The sequence below is a fragment of the Polistes canadensis genome, unplaced genomic scaffold, assembly GCF_001313835.1.
Source record: "Polistes canadensis isolate GaletaPanama2010 unplaced genomic scaffold, ASM131383v1 scaffold_148, whole genome shotgun sequence".
Classification (NCBI taxonomy): domain Eukaryota; kingdom Metazoa; phylum Arthropoda; class Insecta; order Hymenoptera; family Vespidae; genus Polistes; species Polistes canadensis.
The window spans coordinates 68,408-86,061 of record NW_014569695.1 but is presented as its reverse complement, the minus strand read 5'-3'; the positions used below and the strand labels follow the sequence as shown (position 1 = coordinate 86,061).

The 17,654-nt window shown below is 34.9% G+C and overlaps 1 protein-coding gene across 1 annotated transcript in view; it reads left to right on the top strand.

Annotated features, from left to right (window-relative positions):
* The first annotated feature begins 9,992 nt into the window (after positions 1–9,992).
* Positions 9,993–17,654, top strand: part of LOC106788674 (twitchin) — a 68,504-nt gene continuing 60,842 nt past the window's right edge. Inside the window, exons 1-4 of the mRNA XM_014752138.1 lie at positions 9,993–10,517; positions 14,408–14,951; positions 15,315–15,336; positions 17,460–17,622. Of these exons, the coding sequence (XP_014607624.1) occupies positions 14,639–14,951; positions 15,315–15,336; positions 17,460–17,622 (498 nt within the window). The 5' untranslated portion in view covers positions 9,993–10,517; positions 14,408–14,638. The remainder of the gene's footprint in view (positions 10,518–14,407; positions 14,952–15,314; positions 15,337–17,459; positions 17,623–17,654) is intronic.

Below are 17,654 nucleotides of genomic sequence, written 5' to 3'. Positions count from 1 at the left end.
TTATTATTATTATTATTATTATTAATATTAATATTAAAGGAACGAGTCGGAGTCCCTAGTCTGTTGCCCAAATTGTATCTAGCGGTAGGAAGACGCGTTATCGAAAAAGAAACGTACGCGTACACGTGCGATTACGTTCATCCGGTAGAATTGCGATAAATTCGCGACGCGTTACGTTCGTTGCCTTTGTTAATTATTATTTTAAGCGGGAAGATCGCGTGTGATGGATGTACGCGGTACCGATCGTTTATATATATATGTATACATATATATACATTATATATATATGCTAAAAGAGAGAAAGGATAAAGAGTGTCGTGTTCTCGTTCATCATAGAGTGATCCTCGCCAATGCGAATACGAAAATCTCGCGAATCCCAATGAGATAAGGAAAAACGTTCGGTTGGTAACGCGAATCCGGATATACGTAATTACTAAGAGACACACAGGGATAATTACGGCGAATTCGTTCCCCGAAGATGTTACCGCGATTACCTGCCATTTTCGCGGTTAAATACTTCCGGATGTTTTTTCGTTCGTTAAGCAACCTCCCTCCCTTCCACCTTTTTAATTTCCTTTTCTCGTTAATCGTCACATTTTCTTCTTCTTCTTCTTCTACTTCTTCTTTTTCTTTTGTTCAATTGCATATTAAATACTTTATCGTTTCCGAATTCGAAAAATATTCAAGAACTCGTTTACTATTCGCTTGGAATCGTTATTTGCGTTGCTCGGTAGTGCTGCCTTTTTAATAACTCTTTCTATGTAAGATCCAAGGACGTCCGAGAGAATGGTCAGAGATGCCACCGATTCCTACGTGCACCTCGGAGATCGAATAAAATGATTTCATCGTCATCGTAGAAGTTGACACCAATCTTAGAACGATAAACGTAACACATCGTGATGCATTTCTTATTTTTTTTTTTTTAAATTAATATCTTCTCCGTTCAAAATTTCTCTCTATCCATAATAAATACCCATTATCATCCTTTCTTTTCGTCCCATTGCACCGAATTGGTTTTTTTTTATTTGATGGTCACGAAGAACGAAAAAAAAGCCTTGTACAACGTGTTTTTGTTTTTCTTGCGAGGAAACTACGTCTCTCGGATTGTAGAGTTAGAGGATGGAATTTTTCATCGATAAGAAGTAACGATAACGTCAATGCATTATTACGGCTATCAAGATAGGAGGAAGTCGTGGAAATGTAATAGAAAATGTAATAATATGTAGTATACTAAATGTGTAACTGGTATATATATATATATATATCCTACGTGTTGCCGATAAAGTAACAAATGCGACTATAAAAAAATGTTATTGCAATAAAATGAGGGATAATCGCGTTCAAACTTTGTTAAGAACGCGATCATGTAATACTGATATTGACAATATTAGATTTTTCACCATAGTCAAGAAACCCTGACAGTGGAATCGACACACAGTAGCAGAAACATGTATAAAAGTTAGCTTTAAATCTGACTGTACGTTTCTAAATATTACGTCGACGTGTTGTGCAACATTCAATTATCGTTATCGTCGTTGGTACGCGCTCACCTGTATCTAACTCAAGTCGGAGACACGATTCCTATTCGTGCTATTCGTACTAACGACTTTTGGTTTCCCTTTCTTTGAAACAATCAAAATGGCATCGCGATTTCTAAACTTTATCATTCTATACATATTGAATAATTGTTAAAACAAATGTTATTCTTTTTTATCAATTGTAAACGTCAATATTATATTCACTTATACACTTATTCTAATCGTAGGTATTCGTTTAAGCGAAGAGATTGTATATTTGCGTTAGCAATAGTAATTGATGACACATTAAATCGTTACTCTAAATACCGTTAAACGATATCTTCGACATTAATATACGTTTGCGCAAAGGATCATCTTCTCTTCGAGGATTACCACCACACCATAACAACCACCACCACCACCATCACGAGACTCGCGAATGGAATTTTAATGTGCTAGGTCGTTGTTTGCATAAATCATTGCTGGTACCAAGAGAAATTATTATATGAGACGATAAACTTGTTTTACGTTGCGAGAATGGATGCACGATGAAAAGCGTATAAGTATGGTTCATACTTTAGTTAATACTCTATAAACATTGTATATCTTTCTATAATTTTCTATAATCCTTTTTTTTTTTTTTAAAGAGGATATTTTATTTCTTATTATCACCGAAATTTTTTATAAATCGCATTGTTTCATTTTTGTAGAGTATGTATAAAGTTGAATAAGTTAAACAACAGGTTCCTAAAATGATTATTGTACTTAGGCCAAAAATTATTCAGAATGATTTAAATGTTCAAGTTGCCTACCTTATCGACGATCATAAAGCTAACGAGACAACCGCAACAATTTTTTTCGAAAATGGAGATTTATGTAAAGGAAGTTATGTTTTTCAAGACATGTAAAAAGAAGAAAAAAAAAAAGAACGCGTGTATCACCTTGTGGTGATTTTTTTATCTCGGCTAATCGTAATGTCATACTTTTATTAATCTTGTAACAACATTTGTTCGCACGTTAATCGAATATTTGCAATACGTTTGATCGTTGTAAAATGTAAATATTAGAAGTTGTGTGCCAGTTTCGGTGCAACGATCGCGATAAAAAGGTTGGACACGACGAGAATCAAATCGACCATTTATATTATATCAACTTTACTTCAATCCTAGCCCTTTTTATTTTCTCTGTTATTAATGACGGTCAATAGTTACTAGCTATATTTTTCATAAAGGATTCTAACGAATCGGATAAATCCGAAAAACGATGTACATTTAAGTTTGGCAAAATACTTTATCTTTTTTTCGATCGATTGTTTGCACCGAATATATATATATAAAAAAAGAAAAAAAAATAAGTGTATATAATTATATCACAGCACATATACATATGCACGTTTTTCTTTTCCATTTTTTGTTTCTTTCAATAATGGAACGTGCACGTTGTTACGGTTATAATTACGAGCACATATAAAGATGTTAATTACTTTATGTTAGTTTAAGTTTACCAATTTTTTTTTGTTCGACAATAAGATTTACAATTAGTTATTGTGTTACTCATTGTGTAGTGCGTGTTCGCGCGTACCTGTCTCTATTTACATAAAAACGTCGATGTACGTGTTAATACAAACCTTTTACATTATTTTATCAACCCTCACTTATTCTTATCCAATTTATTATGGGGGTTGGGAGGAAGGGGTTGCATTGTACTTCTCGTGCCCCTAAATTAATGCAAAATGTGTAACGTTGATCCGTCGGTACGGAGACTATCCGACGATTATCGATATAAATACATCGATAAGATTCGAGTTTTCAAAGTTTCAAGGTGGCGCCAGTTTTCGGTTTTTCGATCGAATTAACTGGCGTACTTTCGTAGCGGACTTTTTCAACGATTCCGATCACATCAACATTCTCGTTGAAAAACTCTAAGAAGAAAGATCTCCCCATGTATTCTCGTATTTTGGACGACACACTGTAACAACATTTAAGTATAACGCTAGTATATTATCTTTCAAGTATATCACTTGTCAAATTATTTAGATTCGTTGGAAAAAAAAAAAAACAATGGACCATTTGTTTTCGCATTTTAATCGACAACAAAATCATAAAAGAGTAATTTAACGCTGTACTTTTCAAAATTTATTCATCCAATATCGAAACCAAAACATTTATTTTACACTTTTAATTATCATAAGTCACACGTGTCATTTGTTTAAATTAAAAACTTGGTGTTGAGTCTGTTTAATATATATAATATAGTATAATAAGTAATATAAAATGTAAACATTCGTCAGATTTTTTTATATTTTGCCAATGTAATCTCATTACGTAATTATCACCATTTTTTTCCTATATCATTCGAAAAAAAACACTTAGGACAAAATATAATAAATAAAAAAGACAAAAATTAAGGGAAAAATAGAAAAAAAGAAGAAATCCCTTATTGTCAGAAAAAAAAAAAAAAAAAAAAAAAAAAAAANAAAAAAAAAAAAAAAAAGAAAAAGAAATATTTACATATATAAATTCTAGGAGTATCGTAAAGCTTATGGAACAAAGAGAGTTCAATGCAACGACAAGACAATGAACAGCATTGGTTTTATGGAATTTACAAATCGTTTGTTATTGCCGGAAGTGATCGATAAAATATTACTTTTCCGTTCTATTATAACGTAATGAAATAGAAAAAAGATGGTTGCAGGTGAGTGAAAAAGAGATAGTCGATGTTAAGAGTTAAACAGTGGGAGAAAGAGAGAGAGAGAGAGAGCAAGGCGGACATATATGGTCGCGGGGTCCGAAAAGCTCTCAGGTTACGCTGTCGGCGCTAACGGTTTTCATGATCTTTTCTCTCTCTCACTCTCTCTCTCAATCTCTCTCTCTCTCTCAATCTCTTTCTATTTCCTTCGACGCATACAGATATATATATATATATATATATTTTTCTTTCTCTCCATCGTATTCCGTTTCGTTCTCGCACTCATTGGCGGTTGTATTTCTTTCTCTCTCAGCTTATCCGTCGTTTCACTCGAGCAACGACCAAAAATATCGACGGCCAAGTAGCAGAGAATCAGACGAAGATAGAGATAGAGAGAGAGATTGAGGGTGTGTAAGAGGAAGGGTGGGGAAAAGAGGATACTCGTGTTGGAAGGGCACTCTCGTTGCACGACGCGCCTGTGCGTACGAGTTAGAATGAGAGAGAAATAGTTTGTGATACATAGAAAAGCAGGCGGCGGGGTTTTCGTTATTTCGAGATTATTGAGGATTGCCTGCTTGCTTGCTTGCTTGCTTGCTTGCTTGCCTGTTTTCTGGAATCGTGCCGATCACGTCAAGCTCATAACATCCGATATCATCGTGCGAACGTTTGCCCCGATCACGAGATTAATATATTTGATACCGTTATTATAAATCTTATTTTGAAGATTTCTGCATATCTATCGTCTAATTGGAATGATTTCTTCAAATATGTAACATTATTATATATGCAATCAGTTGTTTCTTTTGTATAAAATTCTTATTAAGAAGGTATCATAGGGAATTTGGACATTCAAAAGAACTAGAACTTCATTTTGATTAATAATTGGGACTTCTTCAGCAACTTAATCTCTAAAGTGTTCAGCGTCTATTATTATATATGTATATATGTATCTTTTTTTTTGAGATGTATCTAGGTCAAAGATAAGCATATCCCGTAACAAGATTTATAACTTTAGGTTGTACGAATCGATGCTGTTGCATCTTCGTTAATAATTCTTTTCATATGTATTATTTAATATCGTGAAAATGAAATTTGGTTGCGTACCGTAAATGAAAGTTAAGCTTAGAGGTAAACGAATGTTGATCGTGCAAGAAAATGCAAGAATTTGTTCTCTCTTTTATATATATAATAAATAAGATAATAAATAAGGGTCGGGGTTTGTATGTATTATGTATTGTCTTACAGGAGCGCGAAATGATTCGTTTGAAATGTAAAAGTCTAATAATAGAATGTGGTCATGTTACAGTGTCACCACTTTCAAGAACATATGCTCGTAACGTTTATGTATTTACGTATATATTTACTTATGTATGTATACGCTCGAATTGTATACAATCATTATTATCTCTTGGACAAAAATAAAACGAATTTTCGTAATATCTTGAAAAATTGTCGACAAAAATTTCTTTGCAATGTCGTAGAAATTCGAAGATCGAGAGTTTTTTTCGATTATTTTGTTTAAATTTTTTCTCTTTTTTTGTTGTTGTTGTTGTTGTTGTGGTAATTTCTAGAACGATTGCATAATGGTAAAAAAAATCTGTGATTATAATTGGCAAGGAAAATTCAACGAGATCTCGTTGTCAATGGTGCGATGTAAACGTAACTGCCGTTTCTCTCGAAATAGATGTCCACTCGGCCAATAGATTTTCTTAGGGGACAAACTCGTCGACAAATTCTTCGACGACGTTTTACACCAGCAGCATTACGTTGCAATAGTAACGGCGACCTTACTCCAAGTAGTAAAACCACGCTTTTATCAGCCATGCGCATCGGCAATTATTGTTGCAAGAATTTTGCGCGCGACAATAAAACGCGTTATGCCGAATTACCCCTAAATAATAATAATAATAATAATAAACATTATAAAGGAGAGTCTTTGCCAAGGGAAGCATTTATTACTTTTGTCATCCTATATATAAGTTCTACATAAGTTATAAAATTAATTGCAATTAATTTGTAATTTTAGTAGAATTCTAATGGGGGTGGGTTGCCCTCCGAAGTAATTCATCTGCTTTCTTTTATGATTGCGCATCGTAAGCCGAGGCAAACATAATAGGCCGGTGTCTTGTCCTGTCCTCGCACTCATAACATCTATTTCCAGAACGGACCGACGTCTAACTTTAGATCGGGTGTTCCATATACTCGAGCCATTCGCCCACTCGGTTCCACTCGTTTGAGAGAAATGCGATAAACGAACAAATAAGTGTTTCTCATTCTTCGAAGTAAGAAGGGCCCCTCTCGTGTCTTTAACACAGTGGTCGTCCTCCTTCTCTTCTTATCAACCCCTTCGAAAGAATAGAAATCATTTTCTTACCTATCTCATAATACATTTTTAATTCTTGTGGGTCCTTCTATTTTCTAAAACCGAAATTTATCAATCTCATTCTATCACAAATCGTCATATCTTTGGACAAATTACGGACAATTTTATGCACAAGAAAACACAAATATAATAATGATATTTAAATATATATTTATTAGTTTGGATCCGAAAAGCAATTGCATAAAATAACGATGGTACACTTTTGAGAATGTTAATCGTCTAAAGTATCGTTCGATCTCACGCTTTTGCTGCACACATTATTATTATGAAATAAGAGCTTGGAAAGTGTTACAATCTTGCAGGGACACCGATTTCTTTCGCGTGTCAGACTAAAAGCGACGAATCCTAAAAATATTTCGAGCATAATCCGTGAAACTCCGGTAATGTGGTTCATTCGGTCGGCAACGAAAATTCAATCTGAAACTCCTTCGAACGATTATTTCTCTTTCCCTACGCACCCCTCCCCCCTCCCACCACCACCCCTACCCACCCACCTGCAACACGTATTATTACTAACAAGTAATAAGTTCGACGCACGTTTTACTAATATCTAAGACGTTTAAAATAGACAAATAATCATTTTATTTATAATTTGTGAAAGAGATTGTGATTAAAATCATTTTGACGAGAAAAGCGATTAGTCACGAATAATACAGAAAGAAAAAAAATTTATATACAATATTGAATTATTTTCTTCTCGTTTAGTTTTGTTTGTTTGCAAATTTGCGAGCTTACTTCTGGGATTTTTCTTTCTGGACGTTTTCCGTTTCGCACGTTTCTACGAACGAATGAACGAACGATTTACCTACGTGACTCTCTCTCTCTCTCTCACTCTCTTTGCTTATTTCTCTTGAACGTTTAATATTTTCGTTTGTAAATTCGTTTTAATATTACTATAGGTGGTTAAATCGCGTTTATCCTAGTTGGCAAGATCATGCGAAATGGAAAAAAAAGTACCGAGAACTCTGAATTATCTTGTCTTACAACGAACATACGAGAAAATGCAGACAGATATATATATATATCTCTTTTAAAACTTGAATTGTTTACTCTTACCGAGAAAAGAAGAAATTATTTTCAAAGTTATATCGACATTGATTCTTGCTATATAAAACAACATCACTATATCTATTCGGCTTTATTTTAGATTTTTTTTTTCCAAGAAAATACATGAAATACATCAAAGTATTAAAAATATATTAAATATAATCAAAGTATTAAAAATACTTTGATATATATATATATGTTATAGTGTGAAAGAGGATGATTAATTATTTGTTCTTTTGTTTTGTTATATATATATACGCTAAAGAAGTATAACTTCCAGCCGTGTTTTTTCTTTTTTTTTTCTTTTTGTACGTTCAAGCGTGGTTGTACACCACGCTCTATTTTTACGATTAACGACGTTTAGTTAACCTTGCGACTTTTGCAATCGGACCACCGGTCAAACGTTTGAAATGGCAAAGGAATGCCTTAGACTCTTCCTCCTTCTCTTTGCTAGTTCGATCGCGAAATTCTAAGTCAAGGTGATTTATTCGGTGATTGTTATACGCGTCATCGAAATATCTAAAAAAAACGCACGCAGGCACGATTATGATAAAAATGAATTTTTAATTAGATAATAAGAGAAAATAATTTGTCTACGAACGCGAATCATAGGTTTTGAGTAATTCTCTCGAATAACACCGGTTCTGATAGTCATTCGAATAGCACGAGTATTCGAGTTTGTTAGGTATAGATTCTAATACGTAAAGATAGATTCGCCGGTGAGGGGTGATACGTGTATATTTAGAAAAGTGTTCGGCTTGCCAGAACCAGAGAGATCTCGATGCCGCCGCCGCCGTACGTGATTTTCTTCCAACGACGAGGATTTTCTTTATCGACAAGCATTGCAAAATTCGCCAATCTAATAAACGCTTTTCAAAATATTCAATATTATTATTTCAATAGAATATCTAATCCATCCTATTGAGAAATAAATAAATGGGAATAATCTTTTCCTACTGTGTCACCGATTCTGTTAGTAAATCAAAAATCAAATCGAGAAGACACCTTGGCTTCATTCGAATGGACAAAATAAAAAGATCGAAAAGAAAAGAAAAAGAAAAAGAAATGAACGAGGTAACGCTTTCCTTCCAACGAAATACTTATTTTCGCTTGATACGTATTGGCCAAGACCCACTTATTCCCTCCCTCCCACCCTGTACCGTTCTACTTCTCCGTTAACCCTCACCCATCCCTGCTACCTTTCTACCTTTCTTCGCTAATCTAATTATTCGTCGAGGAATATTTTCGCAATAAATTCAATTATTCGATTCGATTCGATTAATTATATTATCGTATTGCAAACAAAAGATATATTTTAAACGATGGATTATTCATCGTCGTTCCCTTTTAATCTCAATGACTCGTACCAAATTGAATTTTCTCATACTCCATTTTTAACTACTTATAATTAACATTTCTAATATTAAATGACTGCGAGAAAACTATTATTTACGATAGGTTTATATTTTAATTATAACTCGGTTAGACAGATATACGAGAAAAATAATATCGATCATTAGATCGGCACGAAAGATAAATCTATTTTTGGCTAGTGAGAAAATTGAACGGGTGCTATTTTAGTTTCTAATTTAACAGACCGCACGTCATTCTAACATACTTTTCATATGACTCCTATGATCATTGTTGTATTCTACGTTACGTAACGATAGTTTTCTATACGATGTCTACGATATATGCAATTATTATAATATATGATACTTTTCGCAGTTACTTTATCGCGAATAAGAATTGTCTTTGCGTAGGCTAAGATTCTAAACGTATTTTAAAACGCGCGAAAGTGCACGTTGCTGACATTTCAATGTCGAAAACGTATAACGGAAATGCACTTACGATTGACTCATCGAATTCTTTTTTTATGGTGACATAGAACAACTACATTGGTTCTTGCAAAATTAAGAAAGAACAATAAGTAAGAAGAATACAAAATTGGATAATTATTATCGTAAATTATTAATTGTTCCAACGTTTCAAGTGCAACGTTATAGAAACTTTTCGCCACGATGAATGAGGGAGGGAGAGGAATAATAGAAAAGAGGGGGGGGGGAGAGAAAAAGTAGAGATCTGAAAATGAAAATATATGAGCGTAAAGAAAGAGGAGGAGGGAGGGAGGGAGGGAGGGTGCATCGTAAGGTCGAGTTGTTGTCTGGTGGTCGATTGAATGTGTGTAGGTGCCCTCGAACTGTTGAATCTTTATAACCACCGCCTTCTTAACGAGGAGTCGTGTGGGTGGGTGGTTTGGTTGGTTGGTTGGTGGGTGGGTAACGGAGGTGGAAACTCGGAGGGGTGTTCTGGGTGGTGGAGGTGGTAGACCAGCGGAGGCGAATTCGAGTTCGAATCGCAGCTGCGAGATTTCGTTGGTTTAGTTGGCGCGCGGGGCCCCGGCGATTGGGACGGGTTTCAAAAAGAGGGAGAATTATACCGAGAGTCGGCGCTACTTAGAATAAAAGAAAAAAAAAAAAAGAAAACGAAAAAGAAGGAGAAGAAGGAGAAGAAGAGACGAATAAGTGACGAAGAAGAGACGAAGAAGAGACGAAGAAGAAGAATAAGAAGAGGGATACACGACTTATAAACGTTCGGAATTAATCTTAGAAATAAGGGAAAAAAAAATAAAAAGGGTGGGGGGGTTAAAAGTATCGGAAAGAAAAAATATAGTGGCCCGATCACGACGCAGGGACAACTACGACCAAGACGACAAGACGAGCGATATCATATTATTTCGAACGATCCATTACTTTTTGTTCTTCTCCTTCTATCAGTTCGGCAAAGTATTTTCAATTTTTGATATTACGCGCGAGTGTGAATCGTCGTCACGAATATAAGAAGAGCAAGAAGTATTCTTTTCTACTTTTGGATACGCGGGAGTAAGTCTCTCTCTCTCTCTCTCTCTTTCTCTTTCTCTCTCTTTCTATTTCTATTTTTCTCCGTTTGTCTACCACAAGTAAGTTTGAAGATTTCACTGACACCAGGAAACAATAATGTTAAGCGTGCGCGACCGATTTAAGGGAGCCGATCCTTTCAAGTGTGTTTCGGAGTGTACCTCGAAGTGTTTTCTTTATTTATTTATTTCTTTATCTTTTCCCTTTTCTCTATCTCTTTCTTTCTCTCTCTCTCTCTCTCTCTTTATCTATCTATCTATCTTGATTTCTTTCTATTTCTTCGTCCCTCTTCGTGTAAACTAGTGCCTAGGATTATATCATACGTGATCATCATGTGAAAGAACGCGTCGCCTCTTATTCATCATCATCCTTCTTATTATTATTATTCTCCTTCTTCATATTTATATTAAATGTGAAAAACTTCAGGGGGGTGGTTATTTTATTCGGAGAGAAAAAATAAAGAATAAAAAAAGAAGAAGCAGTGATAATAGTCAATGATATATCCGACGTTCATTAGGGAATAATCTATTCCTAGGGGTGAATGGGATATAAATGGGAGGGTGGGGTTGGGGGTGTGGGTAAAAAAAAAATAGAAAAGATTTAATCTTAATTGTTTCTCTCGCGTCCAAAAATATAATTCTTAATGAGACGCTGAATTATAAAGATTAAGTTGCTGAAAAAGTCCCAATAAAGGGACGAAACGTTCAACTTAGTTAAATTAAGTTCTAGTTCTTTTTACTGTCTAAGTTCCTTGTGATATCTTCTCATTAAGAATAGAAAAAATTATTTGACGGTAGGGGTTGAGAACGTAAGGAAACGCGGAAATTTCTAATGAAGGAGTTTATTGATAAGTAGTACGCGGCTTTCTTCTTGACAAGCAAGCAAGCAAGCAAGCTTTACTTTGCTTAACAACGAATGCCCGTGTTAGTGACTAATCGCCACGAGTCCACGATGCGTCGCGACGCCTCGCGTCGCGTCTTGCTGTCGCGAACTATTAGTAGACTACTATCTAGGTATCTGGGCTCGGTGTCCGCGTATTTTTAGGATAACGTAACGCGAGGAGAAACGGTTCGTCGTACCGTCCCATCCTTTTTACCAAAGACTTTCATCATCCTCTTCAGAATAGTTAACCGTACGTTCTTATTCTCTTTTATCACTATCCTTCACCCTCCTCCCCCCCTCCCGCCATCGCCCCTTTCTCCTTTCCCGAATTTTTCTTATTTTTATTCTTATTCTTTTCGAAATTTTCTACAATTTTATGTAGAAAATTTGTTTAAGAAAACCAAGCCCCAACAGCCAGTAGAAGAAAATTATTGAAGCGTGGGTGTGTTAACTCTATCATTTTCTTATTTCACTATACCCGGCTAACCACCGAAAAAGCCAGAAAATCTGGTCGATTTATAAATATCTTAAGATTTCTCTCGAATAACGTACTGTCAAGAAAGATCTGGCTAGTTTAATCTATCACACAGATTAATCTATTACGCGTATTTAACGAAGTTTTATTTAAAAAAGGGCCATTTATCTTTTCTTTGTTTGTTTCACGATAACACGTACGATATATAATGTGATATATCGATTTATTAATGTGATTGATTTTTATTTTTTTTGGTGAAATAAATTCGAGAAAAGTATCACGACTCGGTGAGTTCAGACTGCGCGTCTTTGAATCAGTCTACCGAAATATTCGCATTAGAGATCGGCCAACTAACACACGAATATTCTTCTTCATCGGTCATTTAATAATTATAACTTTCTAGGTCGTCTATAGCATGTTACGATTTTGAATACTCGTAGAATTATTTCTCTTACGTGTCACGAGAACTCTTGGATAATATTCTTACTTGCGAATGTTTCGCATATAAATCATCGTCTTCTTTTTATTTTCTTTTTTTTTTCGTTTTCTATGTTTGTCGGGTAGCCAATTCTATGTAACTCTTGATAAAATATGACAATTCAAATAGACGTATAATATATCGATAACACCAATGTTTTTTTGTTATTTTTATCTTACCTCGAATTTTCATTATTATCTTAAGTAATTATATAGGAATGTGTTATTGACCCGTTTGAAAGTATTCATAACGATTACTGATCCTAATACTTAATTGCAATCAGCGTTAGAATGTAGTATCTGTTACGAGGACGATGCATCGCATATCGTTTTGGCTAATCCCAAATAGACATATGTATAATTATGCCAGTATGGGCCAACTATTACGAAAAGTATGAAGTCACCTAATTTTAAGCCCACTCGATGACTAATTTTGTTTTTAATTGTCATATTAGATCATCGTACCCTGATATCATCTACCTGTATACTTTATAAAGTCATAGTACTCTTCGTCGTATTTTATTCATTCATTAACGATCATCGTGACAACTTTTAATGAACGTATATTTAATAATTATAATTTACGTATACTTGCTTAAAAAAAATGAGTTTTAAAGTATTAACTAATCGATGATTCTGTGTTGATCAAAGTTGTGCATGTTATATATTCTTATTTTTCAAGACATCCCTTTACCGATCTTCGGTCATTCTCTGCTTTACTTGGCACACATAAGCCCCTTCTGTCAAAAGTATGTCTCCGACAAAGAGCAAGGAACTTTAAGGTCGACACATGTTGCAGTCTTTCCATCAATGAATTATTTTAACTATAGAGTGATATATTTTAATAGAACGAAATTATCTTTCCCATGATTCGATTAAATATTTTTCTTTTAGGAAAAAATAAACAAAACAACAACTTGAGATATGAATTTGATTTTCAATAAAATTGATGATGATCGTTTGTTATCAAAATAATTGTCAGATTAAACAATACGTTTACGTGTTAGTTATTAGAATGTTTCTCGATCGATTAATGTTTGTCATAATTGATGTAAATTATAACTGAGACGCGACAAATTAATGGTTGAAAAATCAGGCTGCAAAAGGGTGGAATGCGAATGGCAATTACGAAGAGTAACAATCTCGAGAATGCTTTAGGGCTAAATGCCAAGTCTTACCGTGACGTTGTAACACTTGCTATTCCCTTTTGCTAAACCAAATTTGTAACCGTGTATTTAACTCGTATAATTTCAATTCTCTCGTCTGGAATTCTAATTAAATTTTCTTATTTTTTCGCATTGTCGAAACAAGTGTCGCTAGCTAATTTCATTCATTCGTATTAATCGTTGAGAGAAAAAGAGAGAGAGAGAGAGAGAGAAAGGGAGGAATTATGATTTTTATTTAAATAATCACGTTCGGTAGTATTTCATTTTCATTCACACCCCTTGCTGTTCCTCACCACCTCTTGCTTATATTTAAGATTTTCTCGAAGGTTGTAGTAGCGTTATTTCAGTTTTATGACCTGAACGGTTTCCAAGTTACAATCCGGGAAGGAACATAATTCTTTTTCTTGATTTTTTTTCTTATTTTTCGCTAACATCCGATAGGTAGAATTTGCAATCGTTGCAATATACTTTATCGATTACATCTGTTACGAACGTATGATTTATTTGTTAAACAAATGATTTCATTGCTTGTTAGGAATATTATTTAGCGACAAAAAATAAAAGTATAAAACGTTTGAAAAGATGCCTACCATAAGACGATTAGAGATCGCTAAGATTCCTGTAAATATCCACGTTTATAAAGGCATATGCCAAACATAATAACCGATTATCAAGATAACCAGTCCACCTATTTTCGAGCCAAGAGTCGTTTTAATAATAGAGACCTTACGTAATCGTTTAACCTTGGGTATCTTGGAAAATATGTTCGGAAATGTAGTGAAATTACACGAAAATTCGGTGTTTATCGCGTTCGACTAATTTCCGATGGTACAGAATCTACAGAGATGATAATAACTCGTCGATTCTATATGCAGGTCCTGAAAGGGGTGACTGAGAGGAAAGGGTTGGATGGTGGTACCGCAGGTCGGTATCCTTGTGGCTCTAGGATAAAATAAATCCCAGATTGAAAAGAGAAGAAGTAAAGGGGGTGTAAGAGGAGGAGGAGGAGGAGGAGAAGTGCAAGCGGGGTTTAATTCGAAGGCAAATAAGGTATAACCCTTTGCGTAACAGCGGGTAGTCAAAAGGAACACGGGCGCCCCGTAAACATGGGGGTCGCCGATGATTTCGCACCCAGCTTCACCCAGAAGCCCCAGCTTCGGCAGGAGGACGACGGGAACAGGTTGATCTTCGAGTGTCAACTGGTCAGTGCACCGAAACCTGAGATATCTTGGTTCCGCGGTGAAACGGAACTCAAGGAAGATGACAGGACAAATTTCAAAATGCAAAGCGTCGGGACGAACAAGTTTCTCGTTGTCCTCGAACTCGATGACGTCATCGAGACCGACGCAGGCTTGTATAAGGTCAAAGCCAAGAACAAGATGGGCGAGGTCGCGGCGTCTATCAACCTGAACTTCAGTCGTAAGTCCCACGCACCGTTTAATTTCCCAACGTTACGATGATGCCCGCGTCGTGCCTTTTGTTCCAAGATTTATTTTTATCCGAGAAATTCTACCCCCTCATCCCTTCCCTCTCCCTCCATGGTCGGCTAATCTACACGGCAATCATCACGAGCCCCTTGCAATTTGTTCCCTCCAAATACGAACATGTCTTTTTTTTGCTTTTAAATATTCATTGATAATCCTGAACGAAACGCACGACCACATTTCATTTTCCCCCGATTATCTTTTCCTAAATCATATTCGATTATCCTAAACGTTTATTCAACGCGTCATCATTTATCAACGAATTATCAGTCATAAATGTCGACATTGTATTTTTCAGCTGTGGATGAGCCTAGGGAGAAGTAAGTTGCGTTAAATGGAATATAGATTTGTCTCCGAGGCTCCCTTGTTGTTTGAGTTAGCTTTACGCTTTTTTTTCTTTTTTTTTTTCATTTATCGCTCTTATTATTTCATTTCATTTCATTTCATTATAATATTATTATTTTCATAACATTTGATCGCAATTGTAATTTATATCGCGTATGACGCTTCTTTTTACTTTTTTTCGTTCTAGCTGCTGAGCAACCATTAATAAGGGGGTGAGTGCTTCTATTGCAGATTAACGAGCTTAAAACTCGAGATACTAATATCGTTAGAAATGATCTAGGTTGCGTCTGGTGTGTTCCTCTAATTCGCGTGTTTCATTAATATTAACCAATGCACGCAACCCGGTGTATTCATTGCAATCGTTATGCGTTTCAAGCAATTTTATCTGACATAAATCGAAAAGATTGTATCTAATGCGATTAGATAGACGAATATAAAAGCGTACAAACAAAAATAAATTTTCTTGGTATGCAACTATTCTATTTTTGTATGTTGATAATCTTTCGGTAATATTCAAACGAACCGATAAGAATCCTACTCTCCAAGTTTCAACTTTTACATCTGTCTCTGGCCAATGTAAACGAATATACAGATTTTCTTAGAAACCGTATGCGGAAATAGAAATCAAACTAAAAACGTATCTGCGTCATTTTTAACGATTCGCGATTCTGGAAATCGTCTTATATAAAAATTCTAAACAGTTATAATATTGCTACAAAATTTTCAACGATTTTTCTTCTTCTTCTTCTTCTTCTTCTTCTTCTAACGTAAGTCGAGCGAGCGGCCAAATTATTTTTCAACCGTTGTAAATTTGAAATCTTACTTAACGCAAACAAACATTTATACGAATCCGTAAAATGAAATTGGGTCGGTCGACTAGGTAGCTTTCCCAATTGGACGAGAAATAATATAATTATCAATTGGAACGATATTTGTCTTCCTTTTTTTTTTTTTTTCTTGTTCCTTTATTAATATAATATATCTCAGATCTAATTCGTTTATTTATAAACGAAGAATAAATATATTCCCATGGAAAAAAAAGAAGTTATATTGAAAAGCAACGTATATTGGTAGTTGCAATCGTTTAAGGAGAGAATTTACCGATCGGTGCTTTAGAAAGCCAAACGAAACAGCTGCAGCCTAGTTCTATGCTAAACTTAGCTACAACGTGTTTCGCTCAGGCTAATGCACTTGCCTTTCAAACTCATCGACTATCCAAAGATCGAGGATACGTTGATCGGAATAGTTTTTCTCGAAGTAGTCACGTTCCATTCTAAACGTTCAATGATACTTTACATAGTATAAACACATCTTTTATCATTTTTATTAGATTATTTGAAAGTTTGGCAAAGGTGTGTGTTGTGTCGCGTTAAAACGTAACGATTTAATATAGATATATTTTTGTCATTATTGCGAGAAACAAATAGACCTCGATCGATGATCGAGGGTACATTGAACTCGATGAGAAATTTAAATTCATTGTAACATCCCTCGTTTTAACGTGGTAACGTCTTTAGAAGGAATGCTCATAGTTATCAACGGAGTTACATAAAACTAACCACTTGAGCTAGGCTAAACAAAACGTTCGTTCGTCAACTATTTTTGGCAACGATCTGCGAAAATTGCGATAAATTTTCGACCGGCTTAACGTGGTAGTATGCAAGATCATAAGACAACTCTTCTCCATTATCCGGTCACCACTTGCCAACACTTCCGCGATATAAACAGCGGTACTTTGTATTTATGCACTGATATTTCTGCGAGTTGCAATTTTTACGATTCAAATCTTTGTACTTATATTTCGAAAGGTAAATTAATGGAGATTGTCAAATTCTTAAACGACTATTAAAAGTAACCTAAATCGAGTTTTAAGAAATTTCATGATTGACATATTATATTAATATCATTTCAAATGATGTTTAGTTTAAAAACGAATGACATTGTGACGAATGATGATTATTGGCTCGTCGTGTGTGAAATTAATGTAACAATTTGTGTTCTAGCATTGTAATCTATTACATCTAACAAGTGTTACTTCTTTCTTTTTTATTTTATTTTTCTTCAAACGAGATCAAGATTTTTTCTTTCATGATTACAGACAAATCGATGGCATTGCACCAACTTTTGCGAAAAAACCGGCAATCCGGCAAGAAGATGATGGTAAACGATTACTTTTCGAATGTCGCATTACCGCTGATCCCACGCCGAAAGTTATGTGGTTTCATAATGGAAATGCGGTTAAGGATTCGTCGAGACACAAGGTAGACAATTTGTGATCATTAGATATATTATG